At 51.7% G+C, this 17,705-nt stretch overlaps 1 protein-coding gene across 1 annotated transcript; it reads right to left on the bottom strand.

Moving 5' to 3' along the window:
• Positions 1–1,424: 1,424 nt before the first annotated feature.
• RDH8 (retinol dehydrogenase 8) lies at positions 1,425–17,205 on the bottom strand. Its single transcript, XM_034756083.1, has 6 exons — positions 16,994–17,205; positions 15,717–15,878; positions 12,068–12,247; positions 7,420–7,513; positions 5,556–5,739; positions 1,425–1,885 (listed from the first exon to the last, which is right to left on the bottom strand). The coding sequence occupies exons 1-6, from the start codon at positions 17,088–17,090 to the stop codon at positions 1,646–1,648; spliced, it is 957 nt and encodes a 318-aa protein (XP_034611974.1). The 5' UTR covers positions 17,091–17,205; the 3' UTR covers positions 1,425–1,645.
• Positions 17,206–17,705: the final 500 nt, after the last annotated feature.

Here is a 17,705-nt window from a genome sequence, read left to right as displayed (position 1 = left end):
TGCACTTTTGAGATTACCAGTGACATGGTCACCTTACAGGAAGGAGACTTTCTTTAGGGCAGAAAGGGATTGCAACCAGCCACACCAAATAATAACCATCTGTGGGCAGGTCTCTTGTGTTTCAAGAGAGGATATGCCCAGACCTGGCATTAAAATAAACCATTGAAGTAAAGGGAAAGACTCTCATTGACTTCAATGGGTTTTGTTACAGGGCCATGAGTTTGCTCCACTAATGAGCATGAACCACTAATTGAGGCAGCAGGTTTAAAACAAACAAAAGGAAGTGTTTTTTCACACAATGCACAGTCAACCTGTAGAACTCCTTGCCAGAGATTGTTGTGAAGGCCAAGACTACAACCAGGTTCAAAAAAGAACTTGTTAAGTTCATGGAGGATAGGTCCATCAGTGGCTATTAGCCAAGATGGATAGGGATGGTGTCCTTAGCCTCTGTTTGCCAGAAGCTGGGAATGGGCGACAGGGGATGGATCACATGATGATTCCCTGTTCTGTTCATTCCCTCTGGGGCACCTGACATTGGCCACTGTCGGAAGACGGGACACTGGGCTAGATGGACCATTGGTCTGACCCAATCTGGCCATTCTTATATTCTTATGCATACTGGAGGAGTCCTTCTGGAAGGCTTCCAAAGAGGTGACACCAAGTCTCGTTAAGTTTTCCTGAAAGGCGGCTCTGGAAGTTCGTGTAACTTAGATCAAGCTGGAAATGGGAGACGGAGCAAGGACTTCTGCAATCCTACAGCTACACAGGTATTGGGCATCGTTCATGCAAGTTCCCTATGATTCTTTTAACCATCAATGCATCTTCCACTTATGCACCTGGCCCAAAAAGCCATGTATTATGACTGAGTGCCCTGCTCTCAGTTTGACACATCGGTTGGTGCTCATGGACTGGCTGGAGGACAGCAGTGGGGTGGGGACTGGATGTGGGCAAGTAGGACTCTAGCTTGCATGGCAGCTCTTGGCTTTATATCACACCCAGCTGCAAGAATAAATGCACTTCCCTCCTGCATTTAAAGCAGCAGCCCCTTTTACTGTTTGCTGCTATTTAAAATTACTTGGGGGAGTGCGAGTCTGTTCCCAGGGCCGTTAGTTGGAGAAGGAAAATCTTGTGCCTCTAGATCACAGGTTCAAATCCAGCCTAGGCTGGTAACAAGCAAGCAAAGGCCATCTCCCGGCCCTGCCTTGCTGACTGATTCTGATTGCAAATGTACCTTCAGAAGTGGGTCCTATTAGCTCAGTGGGCTGTGGTGTAAATCGATTCTGAGAGGAGAATTGAGACCCTGCCCCTTCTTTGCTCCCCTCCCTCCTCTGTTTTCCTAGCAGCTGTCCCTCCCACAGAAGCTCATCCCTGTTGCATCAAAAGCCTTCTCCCCTGGTTGCCTCTAGCTGTCAGCTACAACCTCTTCCCCCCGCCAATAGCCCATGCCTCTTCATTTCTCCTTCTCCCTGCTCTTTTGGGTACAGCTTGTGCAAAGGGCACCCTATAAAATGAAGCCATATTGGGTTAGTATCTGGTTCAGTGGGCACAGGTCCACTGAACCCATTGTTCATGGAGTATCTCCAGCCTTTTTCCAGCCCTACTGCACCTGAGCCCAATCTCCACCCCCCACCCTGGTTCCCATGGCCTATCTGAAGCCAAGCATCTTCACCCCCTGCCTCATCTTCCGGGCCTGCCATCGGATCACCTTGATGGCCTTCAGGCTGATGTGCATGAGCGTGTCATACTTGAAGACCATCTTGTAGAAGGTGTCGGTCATCAGGGCTCCAGTGGGGTCGGCGTGTTTCAGGGCCGTCATGGGCGTGTAGACGGGGTTGGTCTGGTGGCGGAAGGGCGGCTTGGCGGCGCTGATCACCCTCAGCGTGTGCTGCAAGGGAACCGAGACAGCCCCACATGAGCTCTGTGATGCCCTTAGCTAAGCCGGGAGCAACATAATACTTTACCAGCATCATGCTTTGCAGCTCCATCCCAGAGCTCCCTGTGAACATCAGCCTCACCGTGCCCTGGGAGGTAGGTCAGCACCCATAGCCCTGCAGCGGGCTGTGCTTTTAAGTTAGCGATGCCCCCCTGGGACTCTGGTTGTGCCGCAGGTGGTGGGATCTCAGAGAAAACACAATAAAGGTCTCTGACTGAATCTCTTGGGTTCGTCAGTTGCCTCTATGTCCAATACCCAAACGGGTCCAATATGTTACAATCCCCTTTGCGCTGGGGGGAAACTGAGGCTTGGGGAAGGGAAGTGACTCACCCCAGGTCACCGGAGGGTCAGTGTCAGAGCTGGGAACAGAACCCAGGAGTCCTAGCATCCACTCCTACACTTTAACCACTAGACAAGTGGCAGATGTTTACAGTGTACCTGACTTGATGGAGCAGCGGTCTCATTTGACAGGGGGAACCCCCCCGTTTCCTATGCATCATCTCCCCACAGGGCGGGGGAGGAAGTGTTGTCTAAGGATTTGTGAATCATGGGGTAGGAGGCAGCACCATGAATCAACTCAGTGCCTGACACACATCCACCAGTGAGCAAGAGCGTGGGCGAAGGGAGACATCCCAGGCAGGGTTCCTACTGGGGAAAAATCCTGGGTTCCACCCCAAAACACAGCTCCTCAAACTGATGAATCTCATCTTGTGGAGACTAAATCCCTTCCCAACTGACCCCACCCCACCCCCAGCTCCCTGGACCGCTGCTGTGCCTGGGGTGAGTCACACAGAACCCTAGAAATGTCAGGCCAGAAGGGACCTCAAGAGACCAGCAGGTCCAGCCCTCGGTGCTGAGGCAGGACCAAGTAAATCTAGGCCCTCCCTAACAGGTATTTTCCTAACTTGTTCTTAAAAACCTCCAGTGGCACGGATTCCACAACCTCCCTGGGAGGCCTATTCCAGAGCTTAACTACCCTGAGAGTTAGAAAGATTTTCCTAATATCTAACCTAAATCTGCCTTACTCCCATGGTGATGCCACGGAGGGCCATGTGACCAAGTGCAGACCAGGGCCAGGAAGACCCACTGGACTTTGCACGTTGGTAGCAGGGAATCAGAGACCCCCTTTGTGCCTTCCAAACAAACCCAGGCGGGCCCCGCTGGGATTAGTGGAGAGGGAGAGCCAATCTAAACAGGCTCCTGGTGGCTTAGAGATGCTAAGAGGCTTTGGGGCAGGATAACGTGGGGATTAGGGAGGATTATTTTGTGAATGTTGAGGGGGAGGGATTAATTAATTGGCAAACGAGCCGGAAGATATAAACAGAGGGAGGAAATATGAGCTAACGGGACATGACGTTCTTTGTGTAAAAGGAAAGGAGGCCAGATAGTGGCAGTGCTAAATGGAGGCTAAGTGGGATTGGTGAGGAGGTTCTGGGGAAGCTTGGCCTAGAGGGGAGAAGAGTGGATTTGCAGCTTTCAGTCACTGGGTTTAGAAACAGGAAGTAACTAGAGCAACTGGTGCCTGTCAGCTGTTGGGCAGCAGAATCCAGATGTTCATGGCAGGTGAGCGTGAGGAAGGCAGAACCAATAATTTGCCTGCCAGTAGTGGTGCTGGAACTAGGGATGCTGCTGCACCCCCTGGCTTGAAGTAGTAAAAACAAACACCAAATTCACTTTCTGGACACTCCAGTGCAAATAAGTGATGGTCACATAAACACCACCCTATACCATAAACCTACTGACTGCTATACTTACCTACATGCCTCCAGCTTCCACCAGACCACATCACACGATCCATTGTCTACAGCCAAGGTCTAAGATACAACCGCATTTGCTCCGATCCCTCAGACAGAGACAAACTCCTACAGGATCTCTATCAAACATTCTTAAAACTACAATACCTAGCTGGTGAAGTGAAGAAACAGATTGACAGAGCCAGAAGGGTACCCAGAAGTCACCTACTACAGGACAGGCCCAACAAATAAAGTAACAGAACGCCACTAGCCATCACCTTCAGCCCCCAACTAAAACCTCTCCAGCGCATCATCAAGGATCTACAACCTATCCTGAAGGATGATCCCTCACTCTCAGAGACCTTGGGAGACAGGCCAGTCCTTGCTTACAGACAGCCCCCCAACCTGAAGCAAATACTCACCAGCAACCACACACCACACAACAAAAACACTAACCCAGGAACCTATCCCTGCAACAATCCCCGTTGCCAACTCTGTCTGCATATCTATTCAATGGACACCATCATAGGACCTAATCACATCAGCCACACCATCAGGGGCTCCTTCACCTGCACATCTACCAATGTGATGTATGCCATCATGTGCCAGCAATGCCTCTCTGCCATGTACATTGGCCAAAGCGGACAGTCTCTACGCAAAAGAATAAATGGACACAAATCAGACATCAAGAATTATAACATTCAAAAAACAGTCGGAGAACACTTTAATCTCCCTGGACACTCAATAACAGACTTAAAAGTGGCAATTCTTCAACAACAAAACTTAAAAAACAGACTCCAACGAGAAACTGCAGAACTGGAATTAATTTGCAAACTGGACACCATCAAATTAGGCCTGAATAAAGACTGGGAGTGGATGAGTCACTACAAAAGATAATTTCCCCCTACTGTTACTCACACCTTCTTGTCAACTGTTTGAAATGGGCCACCCTGATTACATTGGCCTCATTACCATTACAAAAGTGATTTTTCCTCCCTTGGTATTCTACTGTTGAGAATAGCCCATTTCCACCTTAATTGAATTGTCTCGTTAGTATTGACCTCCCACTTGGTAAGGCAACTCCCATCTTTTCATGTACAGTGTATTTATACCTGCCTACTGTATTTTCCACTCCATGCATCTGGTGAAGTGGGTTTTAAGCCCAAGAAAGGTTATGCCCAAATAAATGTGTTAGTCTCTAAGGTGTCACAAGTACTCCTCGTTGTTTTTACCAAATACATGGTTTCCATCATCAGCATCCCTACTATAAAAATTGTTCCACCTGCCATGTGAACTGTGGCCCCCGGAATCCATTCCAGGAGGGCACTGGTGCTCCAGTCCATGTGACAGTGACCTTCTTATTCCAAGTGACCGAGCAAGCTGAGGGAGCCCTCTTTAGCTCACACTTGCCTGCCCAGAATAGGGTGACCAGATAGCAAGTGTGAAAAATCGGGACGGAGGGTGGGGGGTAATAGGAGCCCATATTAAAAGAAGTCCCAAATATCGGGACTGTCCCTGTAAAATCGGGACACCCTAGCCCAGAATGGATTGCAGCTATGGTGTACTGCTGCCTGGTGTCAATATTAAGACTTAGCATCTCATCATACTGCTGGGGCAAGGGCTCGGACTGTCTCCTGGCACCACCTGTCTGCAGGGGGGGGGAACGTGGAGATCGGGTTGGACAAACACCTGTCAGGGATGGTCTAGCTAATACTTAGTCCTGCCAAGAGTGCAGGGGACTGGACTAGATGACCTCTTGAGGTCCCTTCCAGTGCTATGATTCTATTATTCTATGCCTGCTGCTGTGTGGGCGATGCATAGGGCATGTATGAACAAGGATAGAGGGCATTCCTCTCTGTGTTTGGGGGCACACCCGCGAGTCCTTTTACCTCTGCTATGTCATTGGGAGTCTGCCCAAGGCTGGAGAAAATCGCCTTGGAGTTCTTCAGGTAGAGGTTAGTGAACATGTCTGCCGTCTCAGGGTCTGTCGTGGAGTAATCTGCATTCTCTGCCTCTTCATAGACCTTCGTCTCAAACTCGGTCACCACGGGGCCAGGCTCTATCAGGCTGACGCTGGAAACACAGGCAAGCATAACAGCCCTGTTCAGCATGCAATGGGTCTGGAGATTTTAAGACCAGAAGACTACACTGTGATTCTTTAGTCTGATCTCCCAGCGTTAAGGTATCATTCTGCCTCAGCACCTCCTACCATGTCATCCCTGGAGGCCAGACCAGCCTGTGTTAATGTCTCTTAGGTAAGCACACCCTCTGACATCATGATGCCGCATCGGCATGGTACCGTGACAGTGCCCAGTGATGCTATGTTAACGAAGGGGAGCAACACATCCCTACGTGGCGACGTCCCATCTTCATTCGCTGATGTTGCTCCTTCCCTCAGCGACGTTGCCTCATGACACCTCGTCTTGCACTGACTGGATGTTAGGACGTCAAAACAGACCAGGACGATCGCCATGACACAGTCTCCTGGGCAACTTCACTGCAGAACTAGTTACAGGAAAGCTGGCCACGCTCTCGGCCTTTAGAACCCAGACCGATCCCACTAGTGCTTTCTGGGGTTCATGTCTCACCAGTTCTCTGCTCCCTCAGGTCATATTACAGGAGCTCTGCCAGGAGCAATGGTAGGGCTAGAATAGCCTCACCAGCTCCCACCAGCTGAGCACAAGTTCCTTCCCATGCCCCAAGCTACCCCTCACCTCTGCATGAGGCACTAGAGGGGTCAGCCTCTCACTCCCAGGCAACTCTGCTGCCCTGTCTCTTCCTCGCGCCTTCCCTTGGTGACTCCCAGCCTGCCAGAAAGGCCAGAGGCAGATCATACTAGGACAGAGACTAGGCTAAGGCAGGGGGGTTGGGATTTGCTTCTCCTAAGAATCCAAACCCAGCATGCCCTGTAGTGGCCTCTGATGAACTCTGGAAATTAGCTAGCTCCCAAATGACACCTCCCTGGGGACTGGCCAGTATTTTAAGGGCCAAGCAGCAGTCACCCCCGAGGAAAACTCACCCTAGCCAACCTGATCTGCGCAGACAAGGAATCTCAGCACAAGCCCAGAACAAAGGCCTCAGTATACTCCCGTGAGAAAAGCCTACACGGAAGTTTGGGCAGCAAGGTTCCCCTGCGAATGCCCAGGGGTTATTTCACACACTGAGCCGTGGGGGACTCAGAATATCTCAAGCACTTGTAGATTTAAGATAAAATAATGAATAGGCCAACGCGCATTCATGGGGCTTGGTTCTGGCTGGATGGCAGCTGCCTCGCCTAGCTTTCTGCTAGCATGAAAATGTCATTATTTCATACCCACAGTATGGAGCAAAGGGGGGTGGCAGCTGCAGGCTGGCTGCAAGTTGTGAGCACTCATCAAGAATGTCCCACAAGACAGGACCTTAGACCTGTGCACGGGAGCCCTGTTGCTTGCCAAATGAATGCTAAGGGTGTATTCCCCTAAGGGGATCTGTTTCCTATTTGAAAGTGGTACTGTGTTGTCTCCGGTTAGTCCCAGGGCTGTATTCCCAGGGGATATTCCAGGGTCTGTTTCCTGTTTAAAGGTATTAATGATTACAAAGGCTAATCCTAGCTGTCTGTTCCTGTAGAGCCGCGCCACCTGCACCCCAGGGATGTCCCCCCACACCTGTGTGGTGTTTTAAGCTAAGACCCTCAGAACAGAGAACGAACCAGCACAGTTAATTTGGAGCCCCGGCTGTGTCTGGAACATCATAAAGCTGATTCCCGTAACTCACAAGATGTTGAACTTCAGCGCCTGTATGACGAGGCTTTCGCAGAATCCTTCCACGGCAAACTTGGAGGCTGTGTAGATGTCATTGAACATAATGCCTGGAAACAAGAGAGTGATGAGAGGCGTGAGAACAGAGCTGAACCATAGCGGGTGTGTGTCAGTTACGTGAACCCACAGAGGAGTATCTTGCAAGTTGGATCTGATGTGGTGAGTAGCTGGTTGTGGGCAGGGGTTGGAGGGATACAGTGTACACCAGGTAATAGTAGCTACACCGGGGTAGCTATTAATGGGAAGCCGTCTGGGATGGCCCATTGACCAGTCATGCAAAGCAGGGTAGTGGCTTTGAATTGCAGACCGCCAGGGATCGGACTGAATGCTCGGCACAGTGCAGGCTTGTAGACTGGTGAGTTAGACCCAGATGGAGTGCGGCGCAGATACAGCTCTCTCAGCTCCTCAAGGGCAGCTTGAGAACAGCTAATTACCAGCCTGCAATGCCCTGATTAGCCTGCTCTGACAAGCACCGACGTTTTCATTCCCTTGCAACTCGGTCCATGGAGCCAAGTGCTGGGGCTCACGTAGTCTGGTGGTTGGAGCACGGGACTGAGACTAGGGAAACCTGGGTTCTGCTCCCGAATTACAATGCAGCCCTGGGAATGAGACACGCAGTAGCTCTGTGCCCCAGCTTCCCAGCCTGTGAAAGAGGGATAAATCTGACCCAACGCTGAGAAAGCCTCAGCTTAAATATTGTGACAGTTCCCTGATCTGTCTTCGTTCTTATGTTGAGCCTCCACACATCGGTCACTACGCTGCACAGCGTGGCCAGTCAGAACGTCACAGCAACGGGGCCAGAACTGACGCCATCCTGTTCCAAAAAGCTTAGTTCCCCATCATCTGAGCTAACGGGCACTCTCCCTTACCTCCTGGCAGTATGGGGCCTATGGCACACAGCAAACAGATCTGAATCCCTCCATCTGGGAATAGTGGTGACGCCTGCATACCAGCAATTTCATTACAATGTTACCAATCAAGAGGTCAGGATCAGTGGTGCAGGAGGTAACTGGGGAGTGGGGTGGGTTGGGGGGGGGGCAGGAACCCCCCCCAAAGGCTTTTGCACTTGCTCAAAGTTCCATAGGCCATGGAGCCGGGGGAGGGCCACAACCTGACCACTTTTAAGCAGTGGCCCTGTACTAAATCAGTCTGGCTGCTGCTGGAGCAGTCCGGATCATCGCGCTGGCTGCGTGGTCACAACACAGAGTGAGGGATGGGTCAAATGATGCAGTGACCTGGAACATAGGGAGCCTGTCCCTGTACCGCGGGGTGCAGGGAAGTCTGCTGAGAATGTGAATGCTGGCAGCACCGGCTCATGCACTGGGTGGGTCAGAGAGAGGGGAGACTCCCTGACTGAGAGAGACCCATGTCCCTTAAGGCGGAGGTAGGAGGGGATGAGCGGGGACTGGAACAGGGTCCCAGCCGGTAGACCATAATTCTGCCCCCTTCCCCCCTCAAGAAATGTCTGAATTGGCACTGCTGGTCAGGAGTCTTTTTTGGGCGTGTAGCTTTTTGTGTAGCCAGTAGAAGCCCTTACTGGACTTTATTCAGTGTGTAAAGTCCCAAGAAGAGAGAGGTCACAGGCAGGCTAACACATGTGGACTCTGCATAATTCTCCTCTGTAATTAGATTTGCATCAGGCCGATAAGGAAGTGCTTCCTGACACTTGTACTTCATACGGGATGGTTATTTTTATCCCCCAGACTTTACTGTAAACCCACAAAGTGCCTCACCACAGCTGAAAAAAAAAAAAAAACCCAACCAAAACAAGACAACCCCGCAATCAGCTAACTCAGCGGAGCACGTAACACATGGAAAGCTGCAAATTAAAGCAGAAATGGACTTGCCATGGCAACGGGAGCATGGAAAGTCTCAGGGGGTCTGTAACAGGGGATACTGGAGTCAGTGGATATTGGCTCCAGTCACATGACAGTGGTACTGAGTGGGGTTTCCCTGCTCTAGGCCGAGATGCTGCCTGCATCCCTCTGTATAAACAGCTGTGCCCCATCGCTATGCTCTGGTCTTATTCCAGACCTGTCCATCATTGGGGGATTTTGCACCCTTTGCCTGAAGCAGCTGTCACTGATCATTGGTGGGGACGTGCGACTGGGCTATTTGGGCCTAGAGTCTGATATAGGACAGCAACGCCTATAGCCTTGAAATCGCCCAGGTACCTACCTTTTCACTGTTATGAATTTATTGGTGTTCCAGGGATGTGTAGACACCGTGACTGAGATCAAGGCTCCGTCGTGCACATACACCTAGTAAGAGATAGTCCCTGCTCCAAAAAGCTTGCATACGAAAGACAGACAAAAGATGGGAGGGGAAACTGAGGCACGGAGCGACGCCGTGACTGGCCCAAGGTCACCCAGCAGCTCGGTCGCAGGCCTAGGAACAGAATCCAGGAGGATCCCTGATTCCCAGCCCTGTGCTTATCCGCCAGGTCAGTGGCGGCTGCTGTAGATCAGAGTCACAGGTGGACTGGGCCCTGTAAATGGAACCAGGTCCAGCCCACCTGTGCCTCACGAACAGCCTCCTGACGGGGCCTGAGCGAGGCAGCTGGTCTGTATAGAGAGCCAGAGAGGGAGAAGCGACAGGAAGGAAGCTGTAGCGGAGCAGCAGTGAGCAGGTGGCTCCTCTCTGAGACCCGGTGGGGAGGGGGGGGGAAAGGAGCTTGGGCCTTGAAGCCAAAGAGAGAGGAAGCTGTAGAGAGGTTTCAGAGAATGACAAAGGCTCCTGCAGCAGGCACCCCGAAACACCAGAGGAGTTTTGAGACAGTACCTCAGGGAGTAGGGGCCGCATTCAACTTATAAGTCTGGTGGGGCGCGGAGCTATTTTGCGTGTGTTTATTTTGAGCTTTTTGCCAATAAAAGCAGACCCTGAGGAGAGAGATTATGGAACAGCGAGATGCCTTTTGGGAGTTATGGAGGACTCCAGGAGGGGAAACTGAGGCAGAGTGCAACAGAGACCCCCCCAGGTCTTGAGGGGGCACTCAGGAGGCGGCTGTCCCTGTTACTATCACGTAAACAAAATCCACTTTCTCTACAAGCTAAAGCAGCCAGGTCCCCAGCTGGTGCAAATCAGTGTCATTGTCGGTACCCATGTACACCAACTGAGGCTCTGGCCTGAGATGTGTAGGGGCCTGACTTTTGGCCTGCTCTCGGGGCTTGCCAATAGTTGCCTTCTTGTGACCTCTGCTCTGGGTAAAGGGGCCATGTTAGCCTGCCGGCCTCAGCGCTAGGTGACGGAGAGTGTGACGATAAAATCTTTTCCCCCTGGCCTGCCCCCTCGGAGCGGAGAGAGTTAGTCAAATCCTCACAAACCACAGGCTGAGGGGAGGCTGCGCCTCTCATCCCTTTGATGTCACGCAGCTGAGCCCTGGCTCCCGCAGGTGTGCTGGTGTTGCTGGGTGACAGGCCAGGAGTTCCGACTGTAGCAGCAAATACCATCTGTGACGTCCCTGCGTGGGACCCTGCCGTCAGGTGCTCTTGCTCCGGAGGCGTGAGTGGGCGCCCCTCCCCACCAAAGAGCTTGCTGTCTGTTTGGCACCAGATTCCAAACACCTTTCATCTTCTGGCGGGGGGACAAGCGGGAGATGATCCCAACCTACAGACTGACCTTCCCATTTAATGTAGCCTCTCTCAATGGGCCTTTCCCTCCCCAGAATTCCTCCTTCCACCCTTCCTTGTTTACGAGGAGCCAGTCACTAACAAAGGGCTTGGATCCCTGATCCGTCCAGCCTCCCATGTCAGGTCTACCCATTCCCCACCCTGAAAATGACTGATTCGATGGCTGTATTTATGTTGATTTAAATAATAACCAGAAAGATGCCTGTCCAAGAGGCTAGACCACCTGTCCTGTGTTAACGCTACACTGAAATCTCAGCAGATTAAATGATCAACACAACTGGAACTGAGCCTGTCACCTACAGAAACTTCTTTCCACCCCATGATCATCAAGCCCTCAGCCTTCTCAGAAAAATCCCTTTTTGTGGTTCTACCACCTAATGCGGTGGATTAATTTAACGCTAGTTTGGGGCAGACGAGACTCTTAAAAGTGAGTAATTTAAATGGTAAGTTCCTTGGGGCAGGGACTGACTTTCTGCTCTGTATTTGTACAGCACCTAGCACAGTCCATGAGATTTTTCACCTAATCACCTGACTTAAGGAGTTGGGGCTCTGAGAAAAAACATGAAATAGCACAAATCTAACTCATAAATGACCCTTAGGCTAGTGAGTCTCACACTGTGGTGAAACAGGAGGCATGAGTGCAGGGAGACTGGATCTCTGCTCCAAAAACTTTAACAACATTAACGCTTTACAACTGTAATGTATCAAATAGAAGATTAAAACTCCACAGTACAACTGGAAAAATCAGGTCCTTTTTAGTGATAGACAGACACAGAAACTGGCATCCTTATGTGGTGGCTGCCATCTTGGATGACACACCAGGAATTGAACTGGGAACTCCACTACTAAAACCATAAACTTGCTACCATTAGGGCTGAAGACATAGGTGTAGTTTGACTTCTGTATTTGGGCGGGGGGCAGCTGCAGTCAGGCCAATGGGGCCACATGGGGTGGGGGGGCAAATTCCTCACCTACCTTGCAGGCCCATGACACTGCTGATCACCACAATGTGCCCGCTTCGCCTCCTCTTCATATCGGGCAGCACCTCTTTGATCATCCTCACCACACCAAAGAAGTTGGTCTCCATCACACCCTTCATCTCCTCGATGGTCTGGCATTCGATGGGTCCAATCATCCCCACCCCGGCGTTGTTAACTGCAAGATATGGACAAGCAGGGTAGCATCGCCATGGGGCCCTCTTGCATTGAGTTAGCTTGGTTTGCACGGGCTTGACCGTTAGATGCCCACATGTAGTCTCAGGCCGTGTCTGCACACAGGCTTGCACTGGTGCGAACCCCTGTGTGGCTGCTCTGATCTCAGTTTCAGTGGGTTATTTTGGTTTAGCTTAGGATTTCATTGCCCAACACCTGCTTTCAGGCGCGTTGGTGCGGCTTTGCCAACTCAAGTGCACAATATCACAAATAAAGCCCCACGAAATCAGGAGGGTTTTTAAAAATAAAAATCAATTCTAGGTTCTTCCTCTTCAGGGTTTTTGAGCCTTTCGGGTTCATGCTGTGCTCAGTGACCACGAGGGCTGGGACCTTACTTTGAAAGCCGAGATGCTCATCTAATCCTGTGAATCCGGGAGATGGGGCTTTAAGAAAACACGTGGTAAGACTCCTGATTGCAAGAGTTGGACACACTGTTGGTGTGAGTCTCTGGTTACAGGCCCGCATAACAACTGTCAAGCCCCTTGGGGTAGGGGTGCAACAAGGAAGGGGCGTCAGGCCTCCACTCCTATGGCCACTGACCAGACGATGGAGGGCCGTCCTGGCCAAATTTAAGAGAGTGGCTTTGTGACCCAGCGAGCCAGGACGCAGTGCCACTCACTCAAATTTGACCCCAGCTGGCCCTCCCTCAAGGCCAGGCAGGTAACCTGGGCCCCTTCCTTAGTTAGCAACATTCTGGTTGCATCCCTAGAGATCTTTCTGTTTGTGAGTCTGGACGGGCTACAGGCTTTTAACATGCCTGCCTTCCCAGTGCTGAATGATTGCAGACTAGCTTCCCCAGGGGTCTAGCAAGCAGCACAATCTGGAGTGTACAACCAGGCCTGCTCCTCGGGCTGGAGAATCCCTGTGTGAACCTGGCCCAATCTGGCTCCCAGTCCAGCTCTGACTGGGCCAGTGGCATTGTAGTTAATGGGCCAGGTGGGTGTGACTGAGATGAGCTTCCACTGCTTCCACATTAGACCCTGACTCCTGCTGTGTCTCCACTCCCTCGCTCTGCTGAAGGCGTGAGCCTCAACCCTGGCTGGGCAGCACAAGAGCCGTCCAAGAGGCTGCAACTGGGCAGCGGCTCCACATTGCTCCGTAATCCCAAGAGAGGGAGCCCGGGCACGTGGGTCGCTGACCTACATAACTTTCACAGATCAGCCTTGGTGTGATCTGTGCAAGCCGGGAGCAGCAAATGGGTCAAGGGCTCCTGTGATTAAAGACGTGACTCAGTGCCAGCCAAACTGCCAGCAGCCTCTGACCCAGTTCGAGGGCTGAGAGCGCTGCTAAAGCATCTTTCCCCCCCAGCGGAGTTAAAGGTCACGGTCCTGTACGATGCGCAGCGGAAGTGGGGAGGGCAGACATGCATAGGGCACAGGGAAAGAAGAGATGTGCATGGGGACAGCAGACATCTATAGGGGAGAAAAGGACATGCAGAGAAGTCCAGGGGCCCAGAAGAGGACACACACATATATACAGGGGATGGCATATAAGGGTGAGAGGGAGAATGAATATGCAGAGGGGAAGCTTATAAATCACAGACATGTAGGGCTGGAAAGGCAGTCATGAAGTCCAGCCCCCTGTGCCGAGACAGTGACCAAGTGAACCTACACCATCCCTGACAGGCATTTCTCCAAACTGTTCTTAAAAACCTCCAATAATGGGGGTTCCTCAACCTCCCTTGGACACCTGTTCCACAGCATAACTACCCTTATGGTTAGAAATTTTCCCCTAAATCCCCTTTGCTGCAGGTTAAGCCCATTACTTCTTGTCCCACCTTCAGTGGACACGGAAAACAATTGATCCCCACCTTTCTAACAGCCCTTTGCAGACTTTCTCCGGTCCCCCCCCCGGGTTTCTTTTCTCTAGACTAAACATGCCCAGTTTTTTAACCCTTCGTCACAGGCCTCTGAACATTGTTGTTGCTCTCCTCTGGACTCTCTTCAATTTGTCCGTTTATTTCCTGAAGCGTGGTGCCCAGAATTGGCCACAGGACTGATGCTGAGGCCTCACCGGTGCTGAGCAGAGTGGGATGATTATCTACCCTGTCTCACATGTGACACTCCTGTTAATGAGATCATATTAGCCATTTTCACAGTTGCATCACACTGTTGACTCATGTTCCATTTGTGATCCACTAGAACCCCAGATGCCTTTCAGCAGAGCTACCGCCTAGCCAGTTATTCCCCATTTTATAGCTGTGCATTTGATTTTACCTTCCTCAGTGTAGTACTTTGCACTTATTTTAATTGAATTTCATCTTATTGATTTCAGACCAGTTCTCCAATTTATCAAAGTCACTTTGAATTCTAATCCTGCCCTCCAAAGTGCTAGCAAGCCCTTCCAGCTTGGTGTTGTCTGCAAATTTTATAAGCCTACTCCCCACTCCACTATCCAAGTCATTAATGAAAATATTGAATATAGTAACAAACCCAGGACTGGCCATGCGAGACCCCATTAGATACACCCTCCCAGTTTCACAGCAAACCACTGATAACTACTCTTTGAATACAGACTAACACGGCTGCTACTCTGATTACTCTTTGAGTATGATCTTTTAATCAGTTATGCACGCACCTTATAGTAATTTCATCTAGACCACATTTCCCTAGTTTGCGTATGAGATTGTCATGAGGGACTGTGTCAAAAGCCTGACTAAAATCAAGATATTTCACATTTACTGCTTCTTCCCTATCCACTAGGTCAGTAGCCCTGTCAAAGAAGGAAATTGGGTTGGTTTGGCACGATTTGTTTTCGACAAATCCATGCCGGCTATTGCTTATAAAACTATTAACCTCTAGGCCAGGGGTTCTCAAACTGGGGGTTGGGACCCCTCAGGGGGTCATGAGATTATTACATGGGGGGTCGTGAGCTGTCAGCCTCCACCCCAAACCCCGCTTTGCCTCCAGCATTTATAATGGTGTTAAATATATAAACAAGTGTTTTTAATTTATAAGGGGGGTCACACTTAGAGGTTTGCTATGTGAAAGGGGTCACCAGTACAATAGTTTGAGAAGCACTGCTCTAGGCAGGGGTTATGAACCTTTTTTCATTTGCGGATCCCTAAACAATTTCAAATGGAGGTGTGGATCCTACTGGAAATCTTAGACATAGTCTGCGCACCCCCAGGGGTCCGTGGACCACAAACCGCTGCTCTAGGTGCTCCCAAATTGATTGTTTAATAATTTGTTCCAGTATCTTTCCAGGTATCGAAGTTAGGCTGACTGGTCCGTAATTCCCTAGGTCCTCTTTGTTCCCCTTTTTAGGTAGATCTGTGTAGGGGAGGCATTGGGGAGCACAGATATATATGGGAAGAGCAGATAAGCACAGGTGATAAGGGGAAGAAATGTGGTGGGAGCCCCATGCAGGGGGCAGCAGCAGGGGCTTGGGCAGAGGCAAGCAGGGGACCTCACTCAGTATGTCGACGTGCCGGTTGGGGATGCTGTTGATACAGCTGATGATGGATCGCTCGTCGCACACGTCCAACTGCCTGATCTCCAGGGTCTTGTTGAGGGTGACGCCGGCGGCCGCTTCCAGGCACCCTCTCTTGCCCAGGTTCCTCATGGTGGCAATGACTGTAACACAGAGCAGCCGGCTGCAGGCACTGGGGCTTGCTGAAGATGGACAGACCCCGGTGATGCTGCAGGGCTGGGGGCGGGGAGGGCGGGTGTAGAGAGGGCCGCGATACACGACGAGCTTCTCCTGCTATTCTCACTGCAGCAGGGGTTGGTCTTGGGGAGCAGCCCGCGAAGGCAAATCCCAGGGCCATGCACCCCAGAGGCTGCAGGGGGTTCAGAGGAGGTGTGGTACCCTCAGCTCAATGCAGGGACTCATGGGCCATGCGGCTCCTAGTAGGTGTTCTGGCATCATGGGCCCAAATGGAGGGAGGGGACTCCAGACTTGGCTTGTGTCTCGTTGCCCCAAGCACATTCTTGCCCAAGGCTGCTGCAGGCCATGCAGCCATTCCCTCCTGAAAAGGCCTTCAGGCCTGTATCGACCTGGGGAGATGGACCAGCTAGTCGGGGTTAGCCTCCCCCCCATGCCCTAAAGGAAGATGGCAGTCACGCTCACTCAGATGCAGGCCACTGGGTCAGATTCTCCCCCTCTCCTTACTGGGATCCCGGCCACTGGATCACATTTAAGGTGCCCAAACCATCCTGGGAGGGGAGCAGGTAGGAGGAAGGCAGCTACTCCCACTCCCTTGTCTTGTCCCACTTGCGTTCCAAGCTGGGGCCCCTGCCCCAGAGCAAAGGGGCAGGGGAAGGACCCATCACCCTCTCCATTTCTTTCCCTTTGGAGCAAACTATTTATTTTACCACCTCATATTTAAAGACTTCTCCTGTGCCCCGCCACTCCTGCAACATGTTCCTAGTTCCTCACCCCTTCCCGGCTGTGTCCAATAGGCTGGGTACCAAATGCACCCACAGCCCGGCTGCATGCCGGCACGGACAGGCCCCAGGACAGGTGACGGAGCTGGTCAGCTCTTCTTTCCCCATCCTGCTGCAGTGCTCAAGGGGCAGGGAGATGGACTCTGCCGTTCTGGGCGTGGGGGTGGGAAGGCACAGCCCCTCCCAGCTGCAGGGGAGTCGTGGGTCTCCCATGATCCCAGCTGTACCAGCTCCGTCCGGGGACAACCTGGGCATTCATGCCCGTGTGCCCAACACCCTGGGCACATGTGGGAAGCGCTCACCTTTGAACCGCTTCTGTTTGTCCCGGGCCATTTTCACAGCCAAGGCCAAGCCAATGCCAGAGGAGCAGCCCGTTATCAGCACCGTCTTGGGAGCCATGCCGTTCCCAGGAAAAGCAGGGCACCGGGGAGGTCTGGTCTTGATGAGCCGGGTAGGCACAGCAGGGGTCCCTCAAAATCCTCCTGCCGAAGGAGAACTCAGAGTGTTGCTGTCAGGCTGGAAGTTCTCAAGGGGTCTTGGCAGCTCCCAGATCTGTCTTCACATCCTGCTCCGACCTTCCTTCCACCCCTAATAAAGGATGGCCTGGCTCCTAACTGGCCAGCGCCCAAGACCGTAATCTTCTGGGCCTTGTTAATCTCAGGATGGATTTGCACGATGATTCCTGGCTAATCTCGTCTGGCTGCCACCCCACGTGATGCACAAAAAGCGCCACTTGGACTAAGGCGGCAGGCAAAAACCTCTTACCCAGCATGCCTTGCATTTGGGCCCTTGTCCAAGTGAGCACTGTGTAGGAAGGTCACGGTCTGGGTCAGAGGCAGGGCAGTTAGTTAGCACAATGGCAGCACCGTGTGAGGTGGGAGCAGGGTGCTTTGGTGGGATGGGAGGGTGGATTTCTGTTCTTCCGGATAAAATACATGGAAGGTTCTCGGCCGAGCCGTGCCAAGCGGGTGCAAAGAGCCCTCTTCAGGCCATTGCAAACCTCCTTGGTTTTGC

This window comes from Trachemys scripta, chromosome 23, assembly GCF_013100865.1.
Source record: "Trachemys scripta elegans isolate TJP31775 chromosome 23, CAS_Tse_1.0, whole genome shotgun sequence".
Lineage (NCBI taxonomy): Eukaryota > Metazoa > Chordata > Testudines > Emydidae > Trachemys > Trachemys scripta.
The sequence above is the reverse complement of the archived record's forward strand: the minus strand, read 5'-3'. Positions and strand labels throughout refer to the sequence as shown.